This window comes from Antrostomus carolinensis, unplaced genomic scaffold, assembly GCF_000700745.2.
Source record: "Antrostomus carolinensis isolate BGI_N321 unplaced genomic scaffold, ASM70074v2 scaffold4784, whole genome shotgun sequence".
Classification (NCBI taxonomy): domain Eukaryota; kingdom Metazoa; phylum Chordata; class Aves; order Caprimulgiformes; family Caprimulgidae; genus Antrostomus; species Antrostomus carolinensis.
Genome location: NW_010312687.1, coordinates 104,912 through 126,973, shown reverse-complemented (window position 1 = coordinate 126,973; position 22,062 = coordinate 104,912). Strand labels below are relative to the sequence as shown.

Below are 22,062 nucleotides of genomic sequence, written 5' to 3'. Positions count from 1 at the left end.
CAAGGTTTTGTTCTGTTTTTTACAGTTAGAGAGTGAGTGTTTTATGGTTTCCTGTAGTTGTTAACATTACTGAGTACTGTGTATTTTACTTTGTAGACTGCAGGGATGCTCTATCCATAGGAACAGACAGGTAGATTGTATACATTTCACTGCAAGCTGCTCTTGAAGATGAGGTTTTACTCACTCTTTAATGTCTTATTTTCCCTTTTTCTAATTTTTCCTAAAACCAGAACTATTTATATGAAGCATGTCTGTTTACTCTTTATACATGAAAGAATATAACAGAAATAGGCAGAAAAGTCATTACCTAATCTTCTTGCAAGTCCAAAGTCAATGAGTTTGATACTTGTACCGGTCTTGTTGACACACATAATATTTTCTGGCTTCAAATCCAAGTGGACAATACCCTGCTTATGGATGTACTGAACTCCTTCTGAAATCTGCTTCATATATTTAATGCATTCTCTCTCTGTCAGTTCAAAGTCTTCATCAATGATTCGTTCAAAGAGTTCTCCTCCAGAAACCCTATGAAAGACAGAATAAAAAGAGGACTTCTGTAGCTTTTTCATTTTGGGAGTAATCAAACTATTTCCTTTACACAAAAACAGATAGTTCAAACTTGCAATAGTCACTTCAGGATGCAACCTATGTTTTGTAATGGTATTTTCCATACAAGGATCACATAGGTAGAATCAGCTTTTGTATGTGGTATAAATCAATAGATTTTTCCATTCTGAATCTCTTTCCCAGGTTAGGACTGTGAAACACTCATACTGTTATCCCAGGGGGTGGGGATGTAGCTGGATTTACATCCTGCCTTTAGGATTCAGTCACCTGCACCTGGCAGTAAAGCATGTGTGCCATGTGACTGTCACCCTGCTGATGTGTGTTTATAACACCACTCTGAGCTCATGTTTGTTGCTGCTTCCTTCCCTCCTATGCTCCACCACTACACAAGTGCAAAGAACGTAATTTAGAAATAAAGAAAACTAAAATACATGGGATGGGTCTCAGGAAAAGAGAACAAGCCTAGCAGATCAGCAAAAATTTGGGAAAAAGACTGAGAGTGAGAAAGTAAGGCTGAAGAAGGAAGAACTCAAATGATACGGCTGATTGGAATGCAAAGCTCAAAGGGTAAATTACTGACTCAAGTGAGCTCAGAGGGAATTTCCTCCTTAGCTGTGACAGGACAAGGATGTAACCCACAACTCTTTCAGTGCTGGTATTTTTAGCTGAGCCATCATCACACTCCTTGTAGGTCAATTCCATTTTTATGCTTATTTAAGATGCAAAATAATTAGTCTTTCCAGGGTAGAATCTTCTGGATTGAGCTGCTTGTGGAACTAAAGTGGGATATTTTTAACCTAGATTTAATAAAGCAAAATTTAAGTTGTGGTTTGGGTTTTTTGGTTTGTTTGGGTTTTGTGGTTTGAGTTGGGGTTTTAGGGTTTTTTTGGTGGGGGGAGGAGGGGGTAGGTGTTGGTTTTGTTTGGGTTTTTTTTTTATTTTTAGTAATCACTGAAATGGTTTATCTGCTTATGTCCAAAGATGGGAAATACTGTTTTTGTGTGTGGTGAGTGAACAACCCATAAAGAGCAGAGCAAATGGCGGAGAGCAGCTTTGCTTTTAGAAATCTGTTCTAAATTAAATGCTCCATGGTCTTTATATGGCTTAATATTTTGCAGCATTCATGCTTATCACCAAATGTAGTTGCACATTTCAGTTACAGACAGAAAACACTCAACTGAAAACTGGCCTTGCAGTGTTTGCAGGATGTCAGATATATGATTATATCCCTTGAATGCTAAACTGAAATTCAAACATCTGGAGTTCTGGACACATTTGTTGCTCTGTCTATAAGATTTCAGAAAGTATATAATTAGAAATGCTACTGCAGTTTCCTATTAACATGAAAATAGTAAGAATTTCATACCCTTGACAAACTGAGAGCTTATGTTGGATTATAACACATTCGTAACATAAAGCCAATAATATGGCTAGAGCTGTAGAATAAACAGCTCTGATAAATTTGGGATCTAGTATTTTGTTACTTCAGTAAGACACTAACCAGTATTGGAGGTGTTTATGAAAACATCTGCATGCAAAATGTTTATATATGAAGCACTCTGCAATTCCAAATGATAAACATCCTGATACTAAAAAGTACCAGTTGTTTTTTGACTATTTAACACAGACAATGATGACTTATTTTTACTGTAAAAGTGCCATACTTTTCAGATCCCTAGAGTGAAAAATTTTCAGGAATCATACCACTGTCTCAAGCACCACTTTTTAGCATATTATTTGGAAATTAACTACTGTTAATACATCTGCATCCTGTTTTTACCCTGCCTGGGACCTCTAGACACTCCAGTAACATCATTAGATGATTTTGGAATTGCATTTATAGAAAGCATATTTTTGCATTTATATCCTGAGCCAAATCCAGTTTAATTTTTGGCAGTTTAGGAAGCCAAATTGAACCAATGCAGATTAGGTTCTATGTATATGCAGAAGGAGAAGTTGGCTTTCTTCACACAGTCACAACTAGTTCAGAATCTAAATCTCTCATTATTTTCTGGATTCTCCTCTTTTCAGTCTTCTCTAGATGAGGTCACAGAGGAAAATATTCCTGTCTATAGATTCACAGAGTACGCATTGTAAAAATATTTTATTCAGGTTTTGGTAATGGAGGAACAATGAGAAGAATCTACCTTGGACTTGCCCAAGCAAATACTCAACTGCATGTTAATAAATCTCCCTTTGAAAAAAAGGTAAAACCTTAGTGACATGTGCTGACTTAAGCCACACAAAATGAATGAAGTTTACTGCTGAAATTTTGCTTTCATAATCTTAATTTGAAATACAATAATCTTCTTCTGATATACGTCAGAATAGACTGACTATCTGAAGTAAATAAAAACTTCAAGGCACTTAGCTCCCAACGCTGAATGCCGTTCACAACATGCTCCTGTTTTTCGGATATTCTTTTTCCATTGAGCTGCTTATTGTGGAACAAGTACCTCGCTATATTTGAAAAGGAAATGCCTGAGATTTGCCACTAACTTCCAGCAAATGGTAGATGGGAGGGTTTTCAGGGAAAAGCACATTAAATTATTTGAATCATTACAGTGTTTGATTTTAAATGAATGAAAAAAAATCTTAATTTATTTTAAATATGAAATCAAACCATATAAAATAGTGGCATGACAAATATTAAGAGTGAAGTTCCAAAAGTTGTAAGAAAGATATGGGAATAAAATCAAAATGAAAAATTTAGGATTAATATCAGGAAGAAAAATCCAAAAGTGCTGCTCATCAATAGCTCCCATTTAAGTGGAAGGGGAGCTGCTAAATTTCAGTTACTGCTAAAATCTAGTTTAAAAGGAGACTGATGGCAGGACAGCTCCATTTATTTGAAATCCACACACTTAGACTCCAATGGGAATAAAGAGAACATCTTGGATACTAAGAATTGAAGGTATTTCCCACAACTTCTTTGATAGGCAAAGAAATACGAGCTTAATGGCTAAACCAGAAATGATCCACCAGTGGCTGTCTAATAATACAGGTGCGGTTGCCATGCTGGGACTGTCTCCGCTGGGTAACATGATGGTATGGAGGCTACCAAGTCATCTGACATGAAGGTGTCACACAAGCATCTCACTGCCCAGCCTGCTTCAGAGCAGGGACAGGCTGCTACTGCCTGCCTGAGTGATGTTTTAAGAACCCCTCTTCCTCTGGATCTCGAAACTATGAGGATTTCAGTGTGGGGTTTCAAAAGCCAGAAAAGGTGGCCACCCCAAAATAAAATCACATCCTAATTAAACTGGTTAACAAAACTACTTTAAATTTGATAGTACTTTTCTATATTTTTAAAAAGTAAAACACCTTTGTTGGCAGGGAGGAACTAATGGAGTGTAAAGCCATATGCTATTCAAAACTCTTTATACATTTCCTCGTTTTCCATTTAGCCTGCCAGCTCTCAATTCCAAGCTAAGTAGGGCTCCCTTCCCTTACTGTCATCAGCTTGCTCAACTGCTGGAACTAAAAATAACAACACCTTCTTGCACGTAAGTTCCAAGGTTGTATAATGGAGATCCAGTCTCTGAAATATGCTAGTGCAATAGTAGTTTGCACATAAATCTAGGCAAGTGCCAAGCAAGCAAAAGAGACATATAGGCTCTTTTGCTTCTAACAATTTATATCTTACTCAGTGCTTCCAGCCAGCAAAAAACCTGCTTCTCCTTGCAGCAGACAGCACATGAAGTAGATGTGGCAGCAGAACAGTGACTGATGAAACTTTTTGTGAAAAACATCAGCATAGATCAGGATTTCATTTTCTTTCCAGCTGCTACTGCCACAAGTATGGGATTCACACTAAGCAGGTGCGTTATGGATGATGTAAACGTTGCTCACGTTGGCCATTATTGTTTTTGAAGTCTGACCATTACTTTCCATCCTATGCTGTGCAAATTCTTTTCTTATAATGAATTCTGGTGCCTGAACATGTTCTGAGCTTTCTTTTTTGTGGAAGTAAATATCTACTATCTTGAAACACAGAGAATCCCAAGTCACAGCCCTGTGCAATGCTTTACAACACTGCTTTTGTGGTGCTTTTGTTTCTTCCCACAGTGTTGTGGCATAAGTAGCTCAAGGCAAACGATTTCTGGGAAGTAAAAATAAGTGTTGCTATCTTACTCAGCAAGATCAAGACAGCAATATAGACTGTGTTCAAATTCAGCTTTACTTAATCTTTGGATGAAGAGTGCAAAGACTTTCAGTAAAGGAGAAATTTCCTTCTACAACTGCTACACCTGGAACATCATGGAGAATCCGTGTATTGACATTAGGGGCAGATCAATTAATGTTTAATTAGGTTTTTTGGGGGGAAACAGACAGTGTAACCAATCTTTCTCCATCTACTGTTATAGATTTAGAACATACACTGTTTTCACCTGTGGAGATATTTCAGGCAGCACTTATTATACCCTGATTATAAATAAATGTGTTGCTCTTGAGTATTTATTGAGTATTTATGTTGTTGCAGGAAAAACACATCAGACTAATCCTTTAAGGATTCTTAAAAATATAAAACCTGGATGTAGTACTTGATGAAAACTACAGTGTTCCAAATACCTCTTGAGTATTTTAAATTTGCCTGGGTTTCAACTATTTTGTTAGAATGTAGCTTAGATGTTTGTATTCTCAAGCATATCTCTCTCTCCCACTATCTGTTGTGCACCAACATTCAATTCTCTGCAAGAGACAATTGTTCCGTGTTGTCATTTCATTTAAATGAAATTTGGCACATGCTTCTTCAATACGTTTAGAACTGCCTAAAGAAAAAAAAATCTCTTCCTTAAACATGTTTTTGGTTCTAAATGCCAGCACAAATTGCAGCTACCTTTTTTTCTCTCCCCTCCCAAGTTGGCAATAAAAGAGTAAACCACAGAAAAACACCCCAGGTACTTGATTAAAAACCAAACAAACTAGACAATATAGACTATAACACATCTTCATCACAGATTTTTGAGAGATACAACACAGATTCACTTCCACTGTTTAAAAAATTGGATAAATAAGTGAAAAAACTTGCAAGATGTGAAAACCATCCATGCCCTGCAGATGCTGAAGCTTTTGACAGTCCCATGTCTAGGTAAGTTGCTACTTTTGTATCCACAATTATTTTCAACATTATTAGCTTTGTTAGTGTGATCTGCTTTATACTTACATTTCCAAGACCATAACGATGTTGGCTTTTTCTTCAAAGGCATCTACACATTGGACAAGTTTTGGATGGTGTAGACAGTTCATGATGCTGATTTCATCCCTTATGTTTTCTTTTTCCTTAGCAGAATATGCTTTGAAAAACTTTCCTGCCCAAACTTTTCCAGTCTTCTTTTCAACAAGCCTAAAGACTTGTCCAAATTTCCCCCTGAAAATATATAACTATTTCCTTAAAACGTTTTTTGCAATTTATGAGCCACCATGAATAGCAACATTTTACTAAATATTCCAGTGCAACCACTCCATTCTGAAATAAGAATGTCTTTATATCAAGTATTGTTCTGTGCTGATTTTGTGCAGAGTAATCTGCAAGCACTTTTGCATGAATATCACATTTAGAGACACTCCGCTATTCCAATTAGCAAGTTTTATATAAGAGGTTTAAAAAAATTGACTCCTACTAGGCTTTCATTAATGTGACTCAAGTTTTGCTGCACCCAGTTTTCTATAGGTCATACACCTCTGAAAGGACAGCATATAGGAGACATCTCAGGTATAGGCTATAGGTGAAATCAGAGTCTGAATGCTAGAGGCTTCAGTACTATGCTTTCACATTGCTGTGTATGTACAACTCTACGATACACTTCTCAAGATTTGTTACTGGCACCATACAGGATCCCCTGGCCTTCAGCACCACCAGCAGCACAAATTGCTGGAAGATTATCGTGGCATGCAATTCACATAACCATGAGTTTGAGCACTGAGAAGCACAGCCAGGCTAATCACTGACCTTCACTCAGCAATACTATTAATGCTCTTGGGATTATGGCTGCTGTCAACAGAGATTCTAGCCCGTGGGCAGGATAATCTTATTACCGCTAATGGAGATAATGGAAATGCAAGTACACAATGTGTACATTTTTTTTCATCTAGCTTTCAGAACACTGAACAACAAATGAATCCTCTAGCTTTATTCATTTGTGGGCTCCATCCTCCTTGCCAGAAATGCATGTAGTGCCTATTTTAAATTATCATTTAATAGGAATAAAGGATCTTTATGGAGTGGAGGCCAATACATGATAAAATCTATTTTTACTGCACCAGACGAGCCCAGCTGGAATGTTGAAAGCATAAGACACTGTCAAAGAATGAATGCACACAATCTTTATAATTGACTGGTAGCCTTGAAAACTCCGTGTCTTCAAAAGCACAATATAGTACTTACGATCCCAGTCTTTCTTCAATATTATAGACATCTGAAACTTTTTGTTCAGTGTTGATAGTAACTGTCCGATAGTCGACCTCTGTTTCTTTCCCTTCTACAAATAAGTATTAAGGACCATGATTAAAACCTCCATAAAACATTAATTAAAAACACAGATTTGCATTTGTCCTGATTAAAAAATGAACTTCTTACCATCATCAGATAGCTCCGCTTCATCCTCTTTGAGTTCTATAATGAAAATAAAAAAGACATTAATAACATTATGCAGGATACAGTACTTAAATAAGATAGTCAAATTATTCACAGTAACATGGGCAACTGGTAGACCCTATGGCTAAGCAGCAAAAAGCAGTCAGGGAGTTTGCACATTAACTTCATAACTAAAGTCACCTCACCACTTTGGTGTGATGACTGACTACACAATCACCACCTGGTCACCATTTCTTAGTAAATCAAGTTCATGTGTTTTGCAGTACTTGTCTATTATACCTGCCTACTAGAAACATCAGCATACTGAACCAGTTCAAAGCAATCTCATAAATAGGCTTTAGGAATGCCTTAGTGAAATAGAAAATAATTTAAAAATATTAAAATCAGTAACAACACTTCTGGTTCAATGACAAATCCTTTTCTGGCTTTTTTATGCATTTTTTGAATTGCAAAGCCAAAAGGAAAGCAAGTTTGTACAAGAAAATATTGCCTGAAAAGCATCCAGAGAAAATTTTCAGACTCAAGATGACTAGAAAATTTGGACAGCACACATCTTCCTGAGCATGGCTGAATTTTGAAATCATTGAGGCCCAAATGGAGCCTCAGTTCTGCAGACATACTAAAAGGCAGGCAGAGATGTTGGCAAGCCCAGTGATGTAAGACAGAGTAAAAGCTGGCCTGAGTGTCTTGATTTTCATTTTTAATTTTCATGTGGATGAATGGTCGGTAGCACCAGTTTGTGTGTTGTTCCCTATCTTGCTTGCAGGTATGAGGGGAAAGGAGCTGTAGCTGGAATGTTGTTATATATCACTTACACTGCTTGGGCCTTCTCCTAAGACCTGTGGCTATGACCAGCAATTTGAGAAACTGCAAAGGCAGTTGCACAGCGACCTGTACGATTCTGTCTTTAGCTGCTGAAGCTGCACTTTGCCATCATAAAGTGCAAGACTAACCAAGTGATTTATCTCCACTGTGTCAACAGATTTATGTTATGAAACATTAATGCAGCACTCTGGACGCTGTTAGGTGCTTTAGATCATAGAGTTCTATGCAGTGGATGAGAAGAAAGCAACAGAAAAAAAGAGTGCAGGGTGAGCAGGTAGCTGGTCTGAGGCATGGGCATCACCTTTTCACATCCAAGACAATGCTGCATCTGTATTCTGGTAGCAAAGCCAATCAAGTTGATATAATCTGTCACTAAAACCCTTCTCTCTTTTATCTGTATTTGCAACCCTTGTATGTCCCAGCACAGACTAGCTGGTTTGCAGCATTTACCAGAAGAGCAGAGAGGGAAGCAAGCCCTCCCCACTCAGGGATAGCTGTCCTCAGATCTTCCTCAGCTAGAAACCACACTTGCATAGAGCACATCACATTTTCCTCCCCTTTTAAGGGCTGCATAAGGGAGCTGATCCCAACCACGCTGCCAGTAGTTAACGTCTGCCAAATACTGATTAGACAAAGAAGTCAGTTCCCTGTTCTGCGGCGACACTATATTGAAGCCATGAACTAGAAACATTTTGGTCCATCAGTGGAAGCCTAAATTAGATAACTGGAACATATCTGAGCTTGGTAAGTGCTGAGTAGATGTGCTAAAGCCTTTCTCAGAAGTGAGTCAACGGAACTAAATTTTCCTCAAACATGGCAATGTCTACTTTAATCTGTTGTGACCTTCAACCTGATTTTAGTAGCTGTTTTCTTTAAATGCACAGTGAAAAGTTAGCCATGCCTTTCTTCACTAAGATAATATTAAGATCGCTAATATGCACTGGCCACCTCAGTATGAAAATCAGTAATCAGTCTTCCTGGCACCAACGGAAAATCCCCAGTTACTCAGCTAAGTGTTTATATAGATGGCAGCTTTAAGTCCTGACTTTGAGAGGTGCTGAACACATGCATTTTCCACTGCTTTTAATTAAAGCACCAGTTATATTCATACACTTCAAAAATCATGCTTTGTATAACTTGCCCTTTCTCTACACTAGCTGCAGTATCAAGAATTCAAATCAAGAAACACTGGCATTGAGAGCACCAAGACAACCCACCCTCCTGCAAACAGAATACATTTTTTTCTCACTCAAAACAACTTTTTTGTTGTTTTTTCTGTGTATCACAATGATTCATATGCTTTCTAGCTATTTTCTATTAAATCTATGTAAAAAAACTCTCAGTCTTAAAAAGAAAAATAGCTTGTTTGCTTTGGTCCAGTACGAGTAGTGCTTGCTCTAGGATAAACAAATGTAGGGAAGAGACAGGTCTCCCAACTCTAGAAGGGATTCATCCTGCATCTAAAGAAAGAGAGCATTCAAACACAGGGAATTTTATCATGAAGAGACAGTACCGTCCAGCTTCCTTTCAATTTTATTGCTACTCTTAATGTTATTTTCCACCCTTTGAAGAGAAGCTGCATCTTAATTTAGATCAGGTTTTAAATCTTTAAAATAGAAGAAAGTAATTTCTCAGAATGCATGCTATTTAGCACTTGAAGAGAAGTATGATTTACTTTTGTTTGGAAATGCCTGTTGAGAGTTGTGCGACGCTGCACCACTTTGCTGTGACAATAAAAGATAACATCACAAGGATTATATAAGACACTTAAAAAATCCAAAGCCCTGTATATAATAAGTAAGGAGGGAGAGATACAACACACAGTCCACTCCTCAAAGACAGGAAAAATGGCAAAATACATTATTCTTAGTCTGGGCTTTTCATTGTGGTATGATCCTTGCACAGTAGGTAGATGTGGGTGTGCACAAAAATACACATTCAATATCTGGTTTTAAAAAATAATTTTGATTTTTATGTGTGTTTAAATTTTTTTACTAGTTGCCAAATAATTTCTAAAATGCTCCAGCTCTTCCCATTAGTCTTTTGGGAAGATCTTAAGCAAAAAATAAGAGGCAAAAGACACTGAGAAATATTTTTACAAGTATGTGCAACTGTAACCAAAAACCCTTAAAAGTATTTTTAACACCCATAATGCTGCAAAACCAACATGCTAAGCAGAATAGCCTTGAAATTACCAGATCAATGTATTAGGGGTAACAGGACTGAGGTGCTCCACCATGCTGGGATTTGAAGCATGGGAACTACACCTAGCTACGAGAGGCTAATTCAGTTTCTGCTGCATATCCAGTGCTTGGCCAGCAGCAAGCCCATTTACTTTTTCCAAAAGCAAAATTAGATAGTGTTCATAGCTTGTTTTTCCACAGTGTGTCCAGTATAAACTGAAATGAATCCATCAGTAAGTTTCAGGTAAGCCACCAAACATCATTTTCCAACTGCGCATGGTCTGAATGTGTAACTTATGTGTGAAAAGTTTCACCTCCCATTACCTGTGCACTGAACTACACCAGTCTGTCAGCCAGCACTCACATGGCAAACCAGACGTTGAATTATTGGTTGATTTCACAAGGTAGGGGTTTGAGATCCCTAAAGCCAAGTTTCCACACTGGATGCATGCACAATTTATATGCTCAGACACCCACATGAAGTCTGTGAAGGGACTTCAGCACACTTACAGCCAGCATAAGCATTCATTGCACAGAGGGATGTGAAGGGGTGTGTAGAGCTGCCTGACCTCACTGGGGAACAGTTAGCATTTAATTTAACTTAGATTTTTTTTTTTTTTTTTTTTTTTTCTCTTAAAAACTAACCTTCTTGTTTCTCTCCAACTTTTACCAGGTCAGATTCTTGACTGGGCTCGCTGATGCCATAAACGTTAGCAGCTCGCACACGGAATTTGTACTCCCGGTCAGCCTGAAGGTCTTGCACGTTGAAAGAGGTGCTGCGGCAGGTTGTGAGATCTGTCCATTTGTTATCCACTGAGTTCCAGATCTCCACAGTGTAGGACTGCACCGCACTTCCACCATCATAAGAGGAACCGTACCACGAGAGAGTGAGGGAGGAACTCCGTATGTCCGATGCGCAAGGTGTTCCGGCAGGTGGGTCTGGTTTATCTGCAAAAACACATATGCAAAGCAAATTAGATGAAATGGTGAAGGTAAGTGGTAAGACTTCTATTAGGATATTACTGGCCCTAGCTAGCAGCCCTTTTCTTTCCATGCTTCAGAAGTTTGTACTACAGCGAAAAGGAACAACTACAGCACAGACAGATTTACCTGAATTAGCTAACATGGATGCCAATCCCACATGGGCATCATCATGGGTGGTTCAGTTCCCTGGGCATCTTGCTAAGCCATGCTGGAGCCTAATGTCCTTCACAGCTATCATTACAGAAACTATTGAGACAAAAACCAGTCACAGCTATGCCTGCAAGTACTGAAATCAAATCTCCTGCAATCGTGCACACTGCTCCTTGGTGAACTTTCTTGGAGGTTTACCCTTGTAACAGTAACCATAGCTGTGATGCTTTTTGTCCAGCTCCCTTGATCTGCTTCCATACTTCAGGGCCACTACTAACCTTTCACAGCCTCAGAACGTGCCACTTATCCAACTCTACCTGGGTAGCAGAGATACCAAAACCAGTTTGTTGTATAGAAGCACAGATCTCGAGGGGTGGCAGCTTTTTTTGTCTATGTGCAGTTTTTGGAAGCCTAGTGCACTTTCTGGTAAAAAGGAATCTAACTTAGAATACATAATTTAAATATTGAGATTTTTTTAATCTCGTGTGCATTTTGGAACTTGCTGGGGAGGTAGAAGACAGAAACCTTTGTTTTTCCTCAGTTGGAGATTTGCTCCTGCAGTCCCTATTTGCATGAATGAGCCAATACCACCAGAATCTGGTGAACAGATGAGCAACCAAATATGCAAACATCTGACACAATCCAAAAACCTTGCAGTTATATGACTTTTTCAAAATGAAGTTTAATAATTACATGGTTATTGAAATGAATTTTTTCCTAAGACAGAAAAATGTTGAATTTTTTAAAAAATTACTGATTAAGAAAAGAATTATGGAAGTTAAGCACTTCAAAAGACTTTAAAGGGAACAAATATCTTCCTTGGGAATAATCCTCTCAGAAGAAATCTAGCAAAACCTACAAAATAATGAGGATGTTGATCTGGGTGAACTAGTGCCCAAAGGATGAATAAGAAATCAAAGGATGGGATAAAATGACCAAAGATTAAAAGAAAAAGACAGAAAAGTGTGAGATGCTACAAGGAGTGGCTACACTGGACATGGATTGATAAAATCCTGTCCCATTTTGCTGGTTAAAACCGCTAATGGGCATTATCATTTTCTCCTTAAGACAGGCAGAGCTGGCAAATCAACCAAAAAACACAGGCACTTTTCTCAGCAATAAAAAAATATCCAAATTCTGGGGAAAACTGCCATTGACTTTGATCAAAGCCTTCCTGTGGCAGACTATATCAGTTATCCCTCCATACTCAAATTATCATTCCCAGGAAAATCACTGAGCAGACAGAAATAGCCACAGTTTGCCATAAACATGCCTTTAGTTCTTGGACCAAGGGACTTCTCTGACTGCTGTGTTTTTACTTATAGAGAGGGAAAATGGGGTAGTCTAATCTGATCAAGACACTTAATTATTTATCAGTTCACTATTTGGAAGAGTGCAAGTTCTGTTGACGAATTATTTCCCTGAAAAAAACTTTTGTAATTCCTTTTAGTTCAGTTGTGATGGAAAATCCATCTCCCTCCACAACTTAAACATATCAGAAGATGTATAAATAGAACTTGTCAAGTATGAAGGAAAAGACTGGGAGGGAGGGAGGGAGATGGGCACCAAGGGTTTGCCACTGCATTCAGCATGAGAACACCCAGGCGGAAGAAAAAGAGACTGCCAGAACATAGGTTATCCTTATTCATTTTGGCAACACTTAAAACACCATTCCACTAGGAGTCATCATTATACAGGACATCTCTTGTTAAACACAAATATCAGAGACCAGATGTCCTTAACCTCTGGAATGGCTTGTTGCCCTGCTTAGTTGTCACATCTTACTTGCTTCATTTTCTGGCAGAATAAAAGGGTCTATTAACAAACATGAATTTATAGTGTAGATATCATGAACTGAATCACAGAGAAGTTAAATGATTTGTCCAAGATTAAAAGTAGAGATTGTAGCAAAGATGAGAACTGAATCTTGATCTCCTGGTGCCCAAACAGCAACACCCCTCTTCCCTGTGCTAATCCTGCCCCAGCCTGCCCAGAGCTGCCAGGAGGGTGAATTCAATGCTCACATCATTCACAATAACAGAACCCTTGCACAACACTCCAGCAGTCACCAGAGAACTGGTTGTGTGGCACACATGGATTGCATGATTTTAGTCAAAGAGCAGCGATAGCTGTCTTCGTTTCACTACAACTTATTATTCCCTTGTAGGGAATGATGCTACCGCTGTCCTCTTCAAAATCTGTACAGAAGAAGAATCTTCAGCTATGTGTCTTATTTTCCTCCTATATAATTATCATTGCATCATGTCAAGATGCAGATAGAAGAACTGGGATAAGCAACAGCTGATTTACCCTAAATCCAAACAGAACAGAGCAGTTGCTGATAGCACGAGGAAAATACTTTGAAGAAAAAGCTAAGCCAGTAGTCCATCACCCTACAGATGCATCTGTTCAGGTTTGTCAAAGTAGTGCAGATTCTCTGACATCTGCTATGCACACAGCTAAATGTGCATGGTAGGTGCTTGGGCTTTTTTTAAAAAAAATAAAGTGTTAGCTTGTCTAATGCTCTGCACTGAATTATACATTGAAGGAGGAAAGAATGTGTATGCTTCAGTCTTTGCAGAGCACAGTAGCCTGCTTCCCGTGCAGGACATGAAAATACAGGTTCTCTTTGCTGACTTTCAACACGCTTCTGTTTCCAAATGAAAGTCTGGGTATGATTTATCAGTTGCCTAGGCCACAGTTACCGTAGTGACCCCTCTTTCCATGACTCACCTAGATAACTGCAATCCATTTGGCCTGCATAGTTTACAGAAGCAAGGCTTAGGTATGTGAGCACTGGAGAGAAAACATTCATGGCCAAGGGGACATCAGTGGTAAAGAAAATGCTACGTGGCTTTACTCTAATATCTGACAGTCCTGGCGATATTTCTACTTTCCTAATAAATTTTTCCCAGTAGGCAAAGACAAAAACCTGCAACCCCAGCTAGACCTTCCAGCCAGAAAGATGCACGTTTTTGTTTGAAGTCTACCATGTGCCACTGCTTGCAGATCTGCTCAATGTATAAATACTGGGGTAGTAGCTGCTATGGGAGATCATAAATAAGAATAAAAGCCTAATCATTGCTCTTTTTTAATATGACAGATGTATATACGCCATTTTACCATGCTTAAAAATGATTTGATATCAGACTGGATGGTATTCTATAGCCCGGCACATTCAAATAATTTGCAGATGGTATCTCCATGTGTCTGTTTTGTTTCACAACAGTTTATTCTATGGGGATTTTAAAGGTTATCCTTTATTCATCTGTCTGTATTGAAAGCTAAGATATTTTGCCAATCTACATTCCCTTCTGAATATGAAATATGAAATATCTGTCAGCAAAATTAACTGTTTCCAAAAAAAATATCCAGTGTTTTGAGGAGGGGTGTACAAGTCGAGTACAATTCTGTATTTTGTCCTGTTTTAGTGTTTAGTATTAATGTCCTTCACCTGCCCATCCAATATTTCATTTGCATGTCATTTGCAGTCTTTTGCACACACAAACATACTGCATATTTAGGCTTATATTATGAGGGTTTTACATAGGCTTAATCAGACCACAGTTTTGTTCTTCCTGTTCTGGACCACACCATAGCCATAAGCCAACACGTGAACTAGAAGGAAGGGAGTGCATCCAAAAATACACTGCTCATTGTGAACATTTCTATAGGGGAAGCAATTAATTTTAAATATTAAGCTCTAATTTCAGATTCATTATTATATGCAACAAAAGAAAACATGTATTTATCCTCCACTGTAAGATGTCTCAACTATATGAAACTGGGGGTACTCCAGTCTTGGCTAATTTACACCATGCTTATGACACCAAAATCAAGACTTAGCCATGCTTTATGATATTCTAGATTGCCACAGTCAAATTTGCTGTATCCATGCAGTCTTGTTGAACTTGGTGAGAATCCTACAAACTCCACATCCTTTAAGGCAGATAGTACTTACACCTCTTCTACTGGGAAGCATGATCACTTCATTTGCCTAACAGAATGACTGCAGAGGCTAACAAGATAGTTAGAGGTTGGACAGTTAAATGCTAAGGGGGACTCAAGCACAAAGCTCCCTACGTAATCTCTTTAGGAATATCAGTAGGGTTGCCCCAAGCTGGCTCCCAAAGCCTAGTGGCAGGCAAAGGAGATGGACCAGCAGCTAATTTGGACTCAAGCCTGCCACAGGGGCTGTTCTGCATAGCAGCACAGAGACTGCAGAAAGTCTCTGACACTAGTGACACAGAAGAAAGAACAGCAGCAACTCATATATGCTATACGCCATGCACAGGGGAGTAAGAGGGGAGTGGAGGTGATGTGAGGGAGGGTTCTACTGCTTTCCTCCCTTTTTGCTCCAGTAAACTAGTCACAGATTAAAAAAACCCCTACTTCCCAACAAAGGGAGACATAAATTACCACTACCCCAGAGCAAGGAGGTCACATTCCAGTTTATTCTTTGTGTCATGTGTTCCTTAGGGCAGACGGTAAGGTCATGAGCTGGCCTCACGTGAAACGTATAAGCCACATTTGAGACCATACCAGGATTGAAACACACACTTCTTATTTACTCTCAAATTGAATTCAGCTGCACTCCTTCCTCAGACAGATTCTCAGAAATATTTTGGTAAACAGGTTTTGATATACAGCCTGGAGTAACCTTTAATTAATTTGTATTTGTACACTCTGAGAAGCATAAAGCGAAGCATGCTCAGCCTTTAAATCACTTCTATTTACAAGATAAATTTGACTTGAGGTCCTTGCCTTTTTTCCAGTGATGTGTAACCCAAAATTCCTCCTGATAAGGAAAGGGACTTTATGTCTTTCTGCATAGGTGGCAAACCCACAGCTCATACAGGACACCCATATAACATGAAACCATGCTATCCACATCTCACTGCCTTTTCCACGTGTCTCCATTTACAGAGTCTGCAGAACACAAGGACCATTCCAGGAGACCAAAAAAGGCAGCAATCTCCTTATCTAACTCTGAGCACAGGAAAATGGAAACTGTTCTGCTACTTGATGTGAGGGTCAGGCTGAACCAAAGCAAGGCGATAGGGCTTGCTGCACATTAAGAGCTTGCAGGGCTCTGGCAGGCTCTTAAGCAGCACTGCTGTTTCAGTAGAAAGCCCCTGAAAACCAAGAACAGTATAACCACAGCCTCTGAAAAAAGTTATTTTTCTTTTATGAACAATGTCTCTGAAGTAGTTTTCTTTATCTGTTCTTAAAATTGATTTGGTTTCTTTCTAAATCCAGTTATCATATTACTGTATAATACTATTATTAGCTATTGTGATATTTGTCTGCCAGATAAAGAACAGACAGAAAGAAACAATTTAATTCCATTCCACAAGCTGTTTAGCCAGAGAAGGTATTTAATATGCTGCAAAAGCCAGTTGAACACTGTCCATGCCGACAGCACTGGCAAAGCCTTCATTTGAAATTCATCAGCAGGAGAAAAGCGAAACCATAAAAGGTCATAACTGAACTCTGCATTATTGCTGACAGGGCTCGGGGTCATGGCAGACCTCTCTGCTTTGCTTGGAAAACTATGCCCTGCAGCTTCTTTTCCAAGGGACAGGAGTGCTATAAGTAGAGATATTATTACCCCTTAACACCCTGTAACACCCATTAGTACCTTCTGGGTGTCAGTGTACCATAGGTTTAGAATAAAATTAAACTAGAAAGGAATGCCTGTGTTCTCCTGCAAAACTACACAAAAGAAGTTGAAATGAACAGAATTTATTGCCTAATGAAGCAGCCTCCCCAGCAGAGCTGGGAACCACATGGACAAGGTTAGTAAGCTCAGGGGAACAGAGTTTGAAATTCACCCCTCTCCTGTGATCCACACTGCTGCTAGCCTCCTCAAAGTGGGATCCCTCACCATATTGCCCCACCCGACAGCTCTGACATAAAACTCAAGTTATTTAAAAACTGGCCTTTTGAGACCTGTGGATAAAGTAGCTCACAAATACGAGAGGCCCAGAGCACCACTTTGTGCTGTCGTTCCCACTTTGCCACTTGGGGTAACTGAGGCATAAAAGAGCAAAACAACCTTGTCGAAGGACACGCAGGAGAACGGAGCTGGGAACAAAACCAGAGCTCAACACTCCCACGCAAATGCCCTCAGCACAAGAACATCTTCTGCCACAGGCCTAATGGAACAAACAAATACATAATGCATTCTCAGGAGCCCTTTTCCTAAACCATCTGCTCCTGTGCCTGAGTCAACAAGCTATTCGGATTACTCATGTACTACACATTAGGAATCTGGTTTGATAACTGGTCAGATTTGAGCTTCGATACATGTCCACTGAAAAGCAGAATGAATTTTAGGACTTTCCTCAGTAAGACTATCAGCAGGTTCCAAGTCTCCACTGGTGTGAGTTCAGGTCCTAGGAACCCCACGTTCGTGTGCAGGAGTCATGATAAGTCATTTCTTAGAAACTAAGACATTCCTAGCATTTAACAGCAAGTAAAACACAGGAATTTTGTTGTGAAAAATAATGACATGATATTTCCTCGTCTTCATCAGAAGAAAGGTGAAGGTAAACATCAGGAAAAATAGCTAAGCAGGGAGTTCTACTGGAATTTCTCCCAACAGAAACGACATTGAAACTAGATGGCCCTTCAAGGACTAAATCTGGATCCGTGTACCAGCACTGATGCATAGGGCAATGCAAGCTGCTTTTCCTCTACACATCGTTACCTTGCTGTGAAAATTTAGTTTTGATACAGCTGCAGAGTTTTGCCACCAGGAATTAGTGGGGAGGGTGACAGTGGAGGTTACAACACTGTTCAACTACAACAGCAGCAGCAATGTAAGACATCTCTACTTTAACCACAAGTCTTGTTGCCCTTTAACTATGAAACTGGTGACAAAAATACTCCAGCAATCCAGAGGAATTTAAAAGGCTAAAGGTTAGAGACCAAGTCCACCCACATATTCTTAAGAAATTCACTGAATTCTTGACTCTTAACTGTAAACAGGGATTCACATGGATACTGCAAGATACAATCTGACGCTTCTCAAACAAAGTTTTTTCAGAAGCATTCATGTTAGCATTTCTGAGCTGCAGTATTCTCTGTAGAAGTGTCTGTGGTTGTTCTACTTCATTATCTACTTACAGATGTCTGCACTTGCTTTTCCAGAGAGAGAGAAGACATGTTTTCTTACCACTGCTAGATCCACTCAGTCTGAGCAGCTAGCACTGAGCCAGGCTTCTCAGGCACTCACAAAAAGTTCTGATAGTGCCATTGTGAACTGTTGATTAAGCTACCATATTTCCTTCTAATAGGGTTTCAGGGCAAAGAACTAATGCTAGTATAGAAGCATATATGTCACTTGTTGAATCAGGACCAAGCCCTTCATATAAGTAATTAATATTCCTACCATTATATTCAATGACTGTTGGAGTTAGTAGTGATCAGATCTTGTTCTCAAGCTAAACTTGTATTTTCTCATTTTTGCTTGGAAAGACTCTGCTCATACAGATTCTGCTAAAGGCACAGAAGTAACAGTTTCCTCACAGAAAATAACTTCTCCGTCCTAACTCAAGCATGGCATTGTAATCTCAGGCAGAGGAGCAGGTATTACTTAGTGAATTCATATTATACTACTTGCATGCCTGTGTGCAAAATGCTTGTACATGTGTCCTGAAGTACTTGGTTTCTCACTGTCCAGCAGTACATGACGATGCAGTACACAGTATCTGCACAAATGTTTAGAGTAATAAAAACACGGTAACAATTGTCTTCAGGCTTCTCAGGTTATAATGATATTGCTCTTACTCTGCTGCACGTATCTACTGTACAGCTCACTAACCACCATTATATTTTTTTTTTATACAATACCACACAAAGAACAGTACAAATCTAGAAGATTCATAAAAGACAAACAAGGTTTGGGAGGTAGTACATGTGTTTTTACTTCTGTATTAAAAAAAGTAAAAGATATCACCAGAATCCAAAGTATCCACCAAACGCTGATCATCAGAAAACCTCTGTACACTAGGCATGGAAACATGAAGTGATTTGCGCAAAATCATGAAGGAAGCTTGTGGCATAGCTGCAGAACAGACAGCTTCTCTAGTGACAAATTCTCTGTGTTGAATACTCTGTTATTCAACACAGAGAATTACTGCTGTGAATACTCCAGTGATTCTTTGATTCTGCGATTCTTTTGACTCTTTGTCATAGTATCCAACTTCGGCCAGTATGAAAGCTGAGTTCCTTTTTCAAAAGTGGTTACAGATTGGGGTATTCCTGTCACATAGCTAAAATATTCAGAACCATAAATTTGATACATTTACCCACATACACCCAACAAATGGCATGAAAGGAATGAATATGCCTTGCTATCACTGTAGAGTGGGGGCTCTGCCTTGCCTAAATCAGTCCTATCTTCCACTAAGCTCATCACTGGCTCATTTAATATAGCTTTGGCAACAGAAGTCTACTTTAATCTGACACAGTGTCTGCTGTAAATCATTAGCTCAGTCTCACATCAGGCCATTTTGGTTTTGGAGCAGAAACATGTTGCAAAATCTCCTGAGAGAGATCAGTCATCTAATGAAATTGCTTATTTAAGAGAGCTAATCATAACAATAGAGAAGAGCTCAACATGGACATTTTGGGACCAGTCAACCTTTTAAAAGAAGACATTGCTTAACTTGGATGTCTCACTTCTACTGCAGGTCTCCCAGTGTTATTTGTGCTTATACAAAGTTACACAACGAATCAATATGAAACTCCAGACTCAGTCCTTGTGGCTTGGTGCTGTGTACTCATCATCACACTGCACTGCCTAGCAATTAACAAGTCTCCTCTAACTTGCCTAGATATCTGTGAATCTGGTGTGTGGATTGCAAACAGCTCACACTGGAGGCTGAGTGTAATGGGCATTTTGTGCATTGATATTCATTAAAATCACAAAGGAAAAAAAAATCCTTAGGATAAAGTTGGGTTTCTTTCAAGAGTATCTCTTCCCATGGCCAAAACTGCATTGAATCATATATCATACAAACTCTGTAAGTGTCAGAACCTCTGCTCAGTTCAGTTAAGCTTGCATTTGAAGGCTGAGTCTGACAGTGTGAGCAGTTAAATGTAAGACTGTAGGACACAAATTCAAAAGAATGCAGGGTAGATTTTTTTCCCTAAAAGTCATTATTAAAAATCATTCATAACAATAATACCCAGATATAGTTTACAGTCTAGGACTCAGGTTTTAAATCATAGCAGGATCATTTCTGATTTGAATCCTGGCAGATAAGCTCAGTCCTTTGTCCTCTGGTTGGAAGTAAGTCAATACTGTTATTTTTTTGTGAAGAAAGGTCTTTGACAACCAAAAGAATAAATTAAGATCTTAAGTATCCTCAGGAAGGTCTTTAGACCTCACGCTCAAAGCAGGCTCAGCTATAAGGTCAGACCAGATTGTTCAGATGCTTATGCAGACTGAACTTGAATACCTCCAAGGATGGAGAGTGCACAATTTTTTTGGGCAACCTGCTCCTTGGCCTGTGTTACAGTCCAAATTTAATTTGGGAAATGCTTATTGGAGTCTTTCACATGAGAAGCTTGCCCATCAGAACAGAGACTTTGCAACCCACATGGTTTTAAGGAGTAATAGCAAAATAAATACCTCTTTATTTCCTTATTTATTTAATTTTATATTTTAACAAATGCCTTTGATTTGATAAAATTCAGAACAGACAAGCATGTTAGCTACCTCTTTGAGAAACAGCTCTAGGTTGGCTCCAGATGTTCTCTATTTGTAGTTTCTCTCAATACATTCAAGACTCAGTTGTGGACTGTGGTCAGTCAGCAGCATTTTGAGCACATAGCACACACATAGATGTGCCTTTCAGTGGTATACTCATAAGGAGGCAGCTCACACAGAGTTTAGAGCCTTATTATAAATAGCTGAGGCAAACAGAGCTGATCTTTAGCACCAGGGCTCACTCCACAAATGCTTGTTATGAATGTGAGGTCAGGGCAGGGAGAGCAAGTTTCTTCCCAGTACTTTGGATGGAGCACAGAGAATGGACAAGTGGGAATTTAGGACTAAAGATGAGCTTTGGTAGACTAAAAGGTCTCACATTTTGTATATTTAGAGAAGTATGGTTTCCCTATTTTGACTGGAGAAAAGTACCTTTCACCTTGCATGACCATTTAATGCTTTCAAGGATACAAACAGGGTGAAGGATTTTACCTCAGTAGTGAGGTTCTAACCTGCTTCCTAGAAGGAAGACATTTTTGCTCCTTTTTCCCTCATTTTTCAGTACCCAGATGGAAGAATGTGGCTTTAAAACACATGTGTAGGAAACTAGGAATCTTGAGGCTTTGTCATGCCTTTGGCAGTGCTGACATCAGCAAGATGTCTCACTGAAGAGCCTGGCAATTTTCCAAGAGGGAAATTATTCTTTTTCAGTTGGAAACAGATAGCTTGTCATCAGCCAAAATGCATGGCAAACTCCAGCACATTGTAAGGATTCTTCACCCAACTGTCCCAAAAGCATCTCTGGGAATCCCACTGTTCTCTGGCACACTTCTTATGGAAGAGCAAAGCAGGAGGCTGAGATGTAACTTTATAAGGTTATAGAATTTAAGGACTTTCACACCAATTAACTCCAAAGGATATAAAACAGTGACTTATATAATAATGAGTCAAGGCTCACACAGTGATAAAATAATAGGAATTTTCAGCCTAGTTCAACCAAGAAACCCATCTGTCTTGCCCAATAACCTGCTACA

At 39.0% G+C, this 22,062-nt stretch overlaps 1 protein-coding gene across 1 annotated transcript in view; it reads right to left on the bottom strand.

Moving 5' to 3' along the window:
* MYLK (myosin light chain kinase) overlaps positions 1 to 22,062 on the bottom strand; it is a 73,629-nt gene that overhangs the window by 18,217 nt on the left and 33,350 nt on the right. The window contains exons 7-11 of the mRNA XM_010167068.1: positions 10,819 to 11,121; positions 7,148 to 7,183; positions 6,956 to 7,049; positions 5,735 to 5,938; positions 308 to 525 (exon numbers count right to left, since the gene is read on the bottom strand). Of these exons, the coding sequence (XP_010165370.1) occupies positions 308 to 525; positions 5,735 to 5,938; positions 6,956 to 7,049; positions 7,148 to 7,183; positions 10,819 to 11,121 (855 nt within the window). The remainder of the gene's footprint in view (positions 1 to 307; positions 526 to 5,734; positions 5,939 to 6,955; positions 7,050 to 7,147; positions 7,184 to 10,818; positions 11,122 to 22,062) is intronic.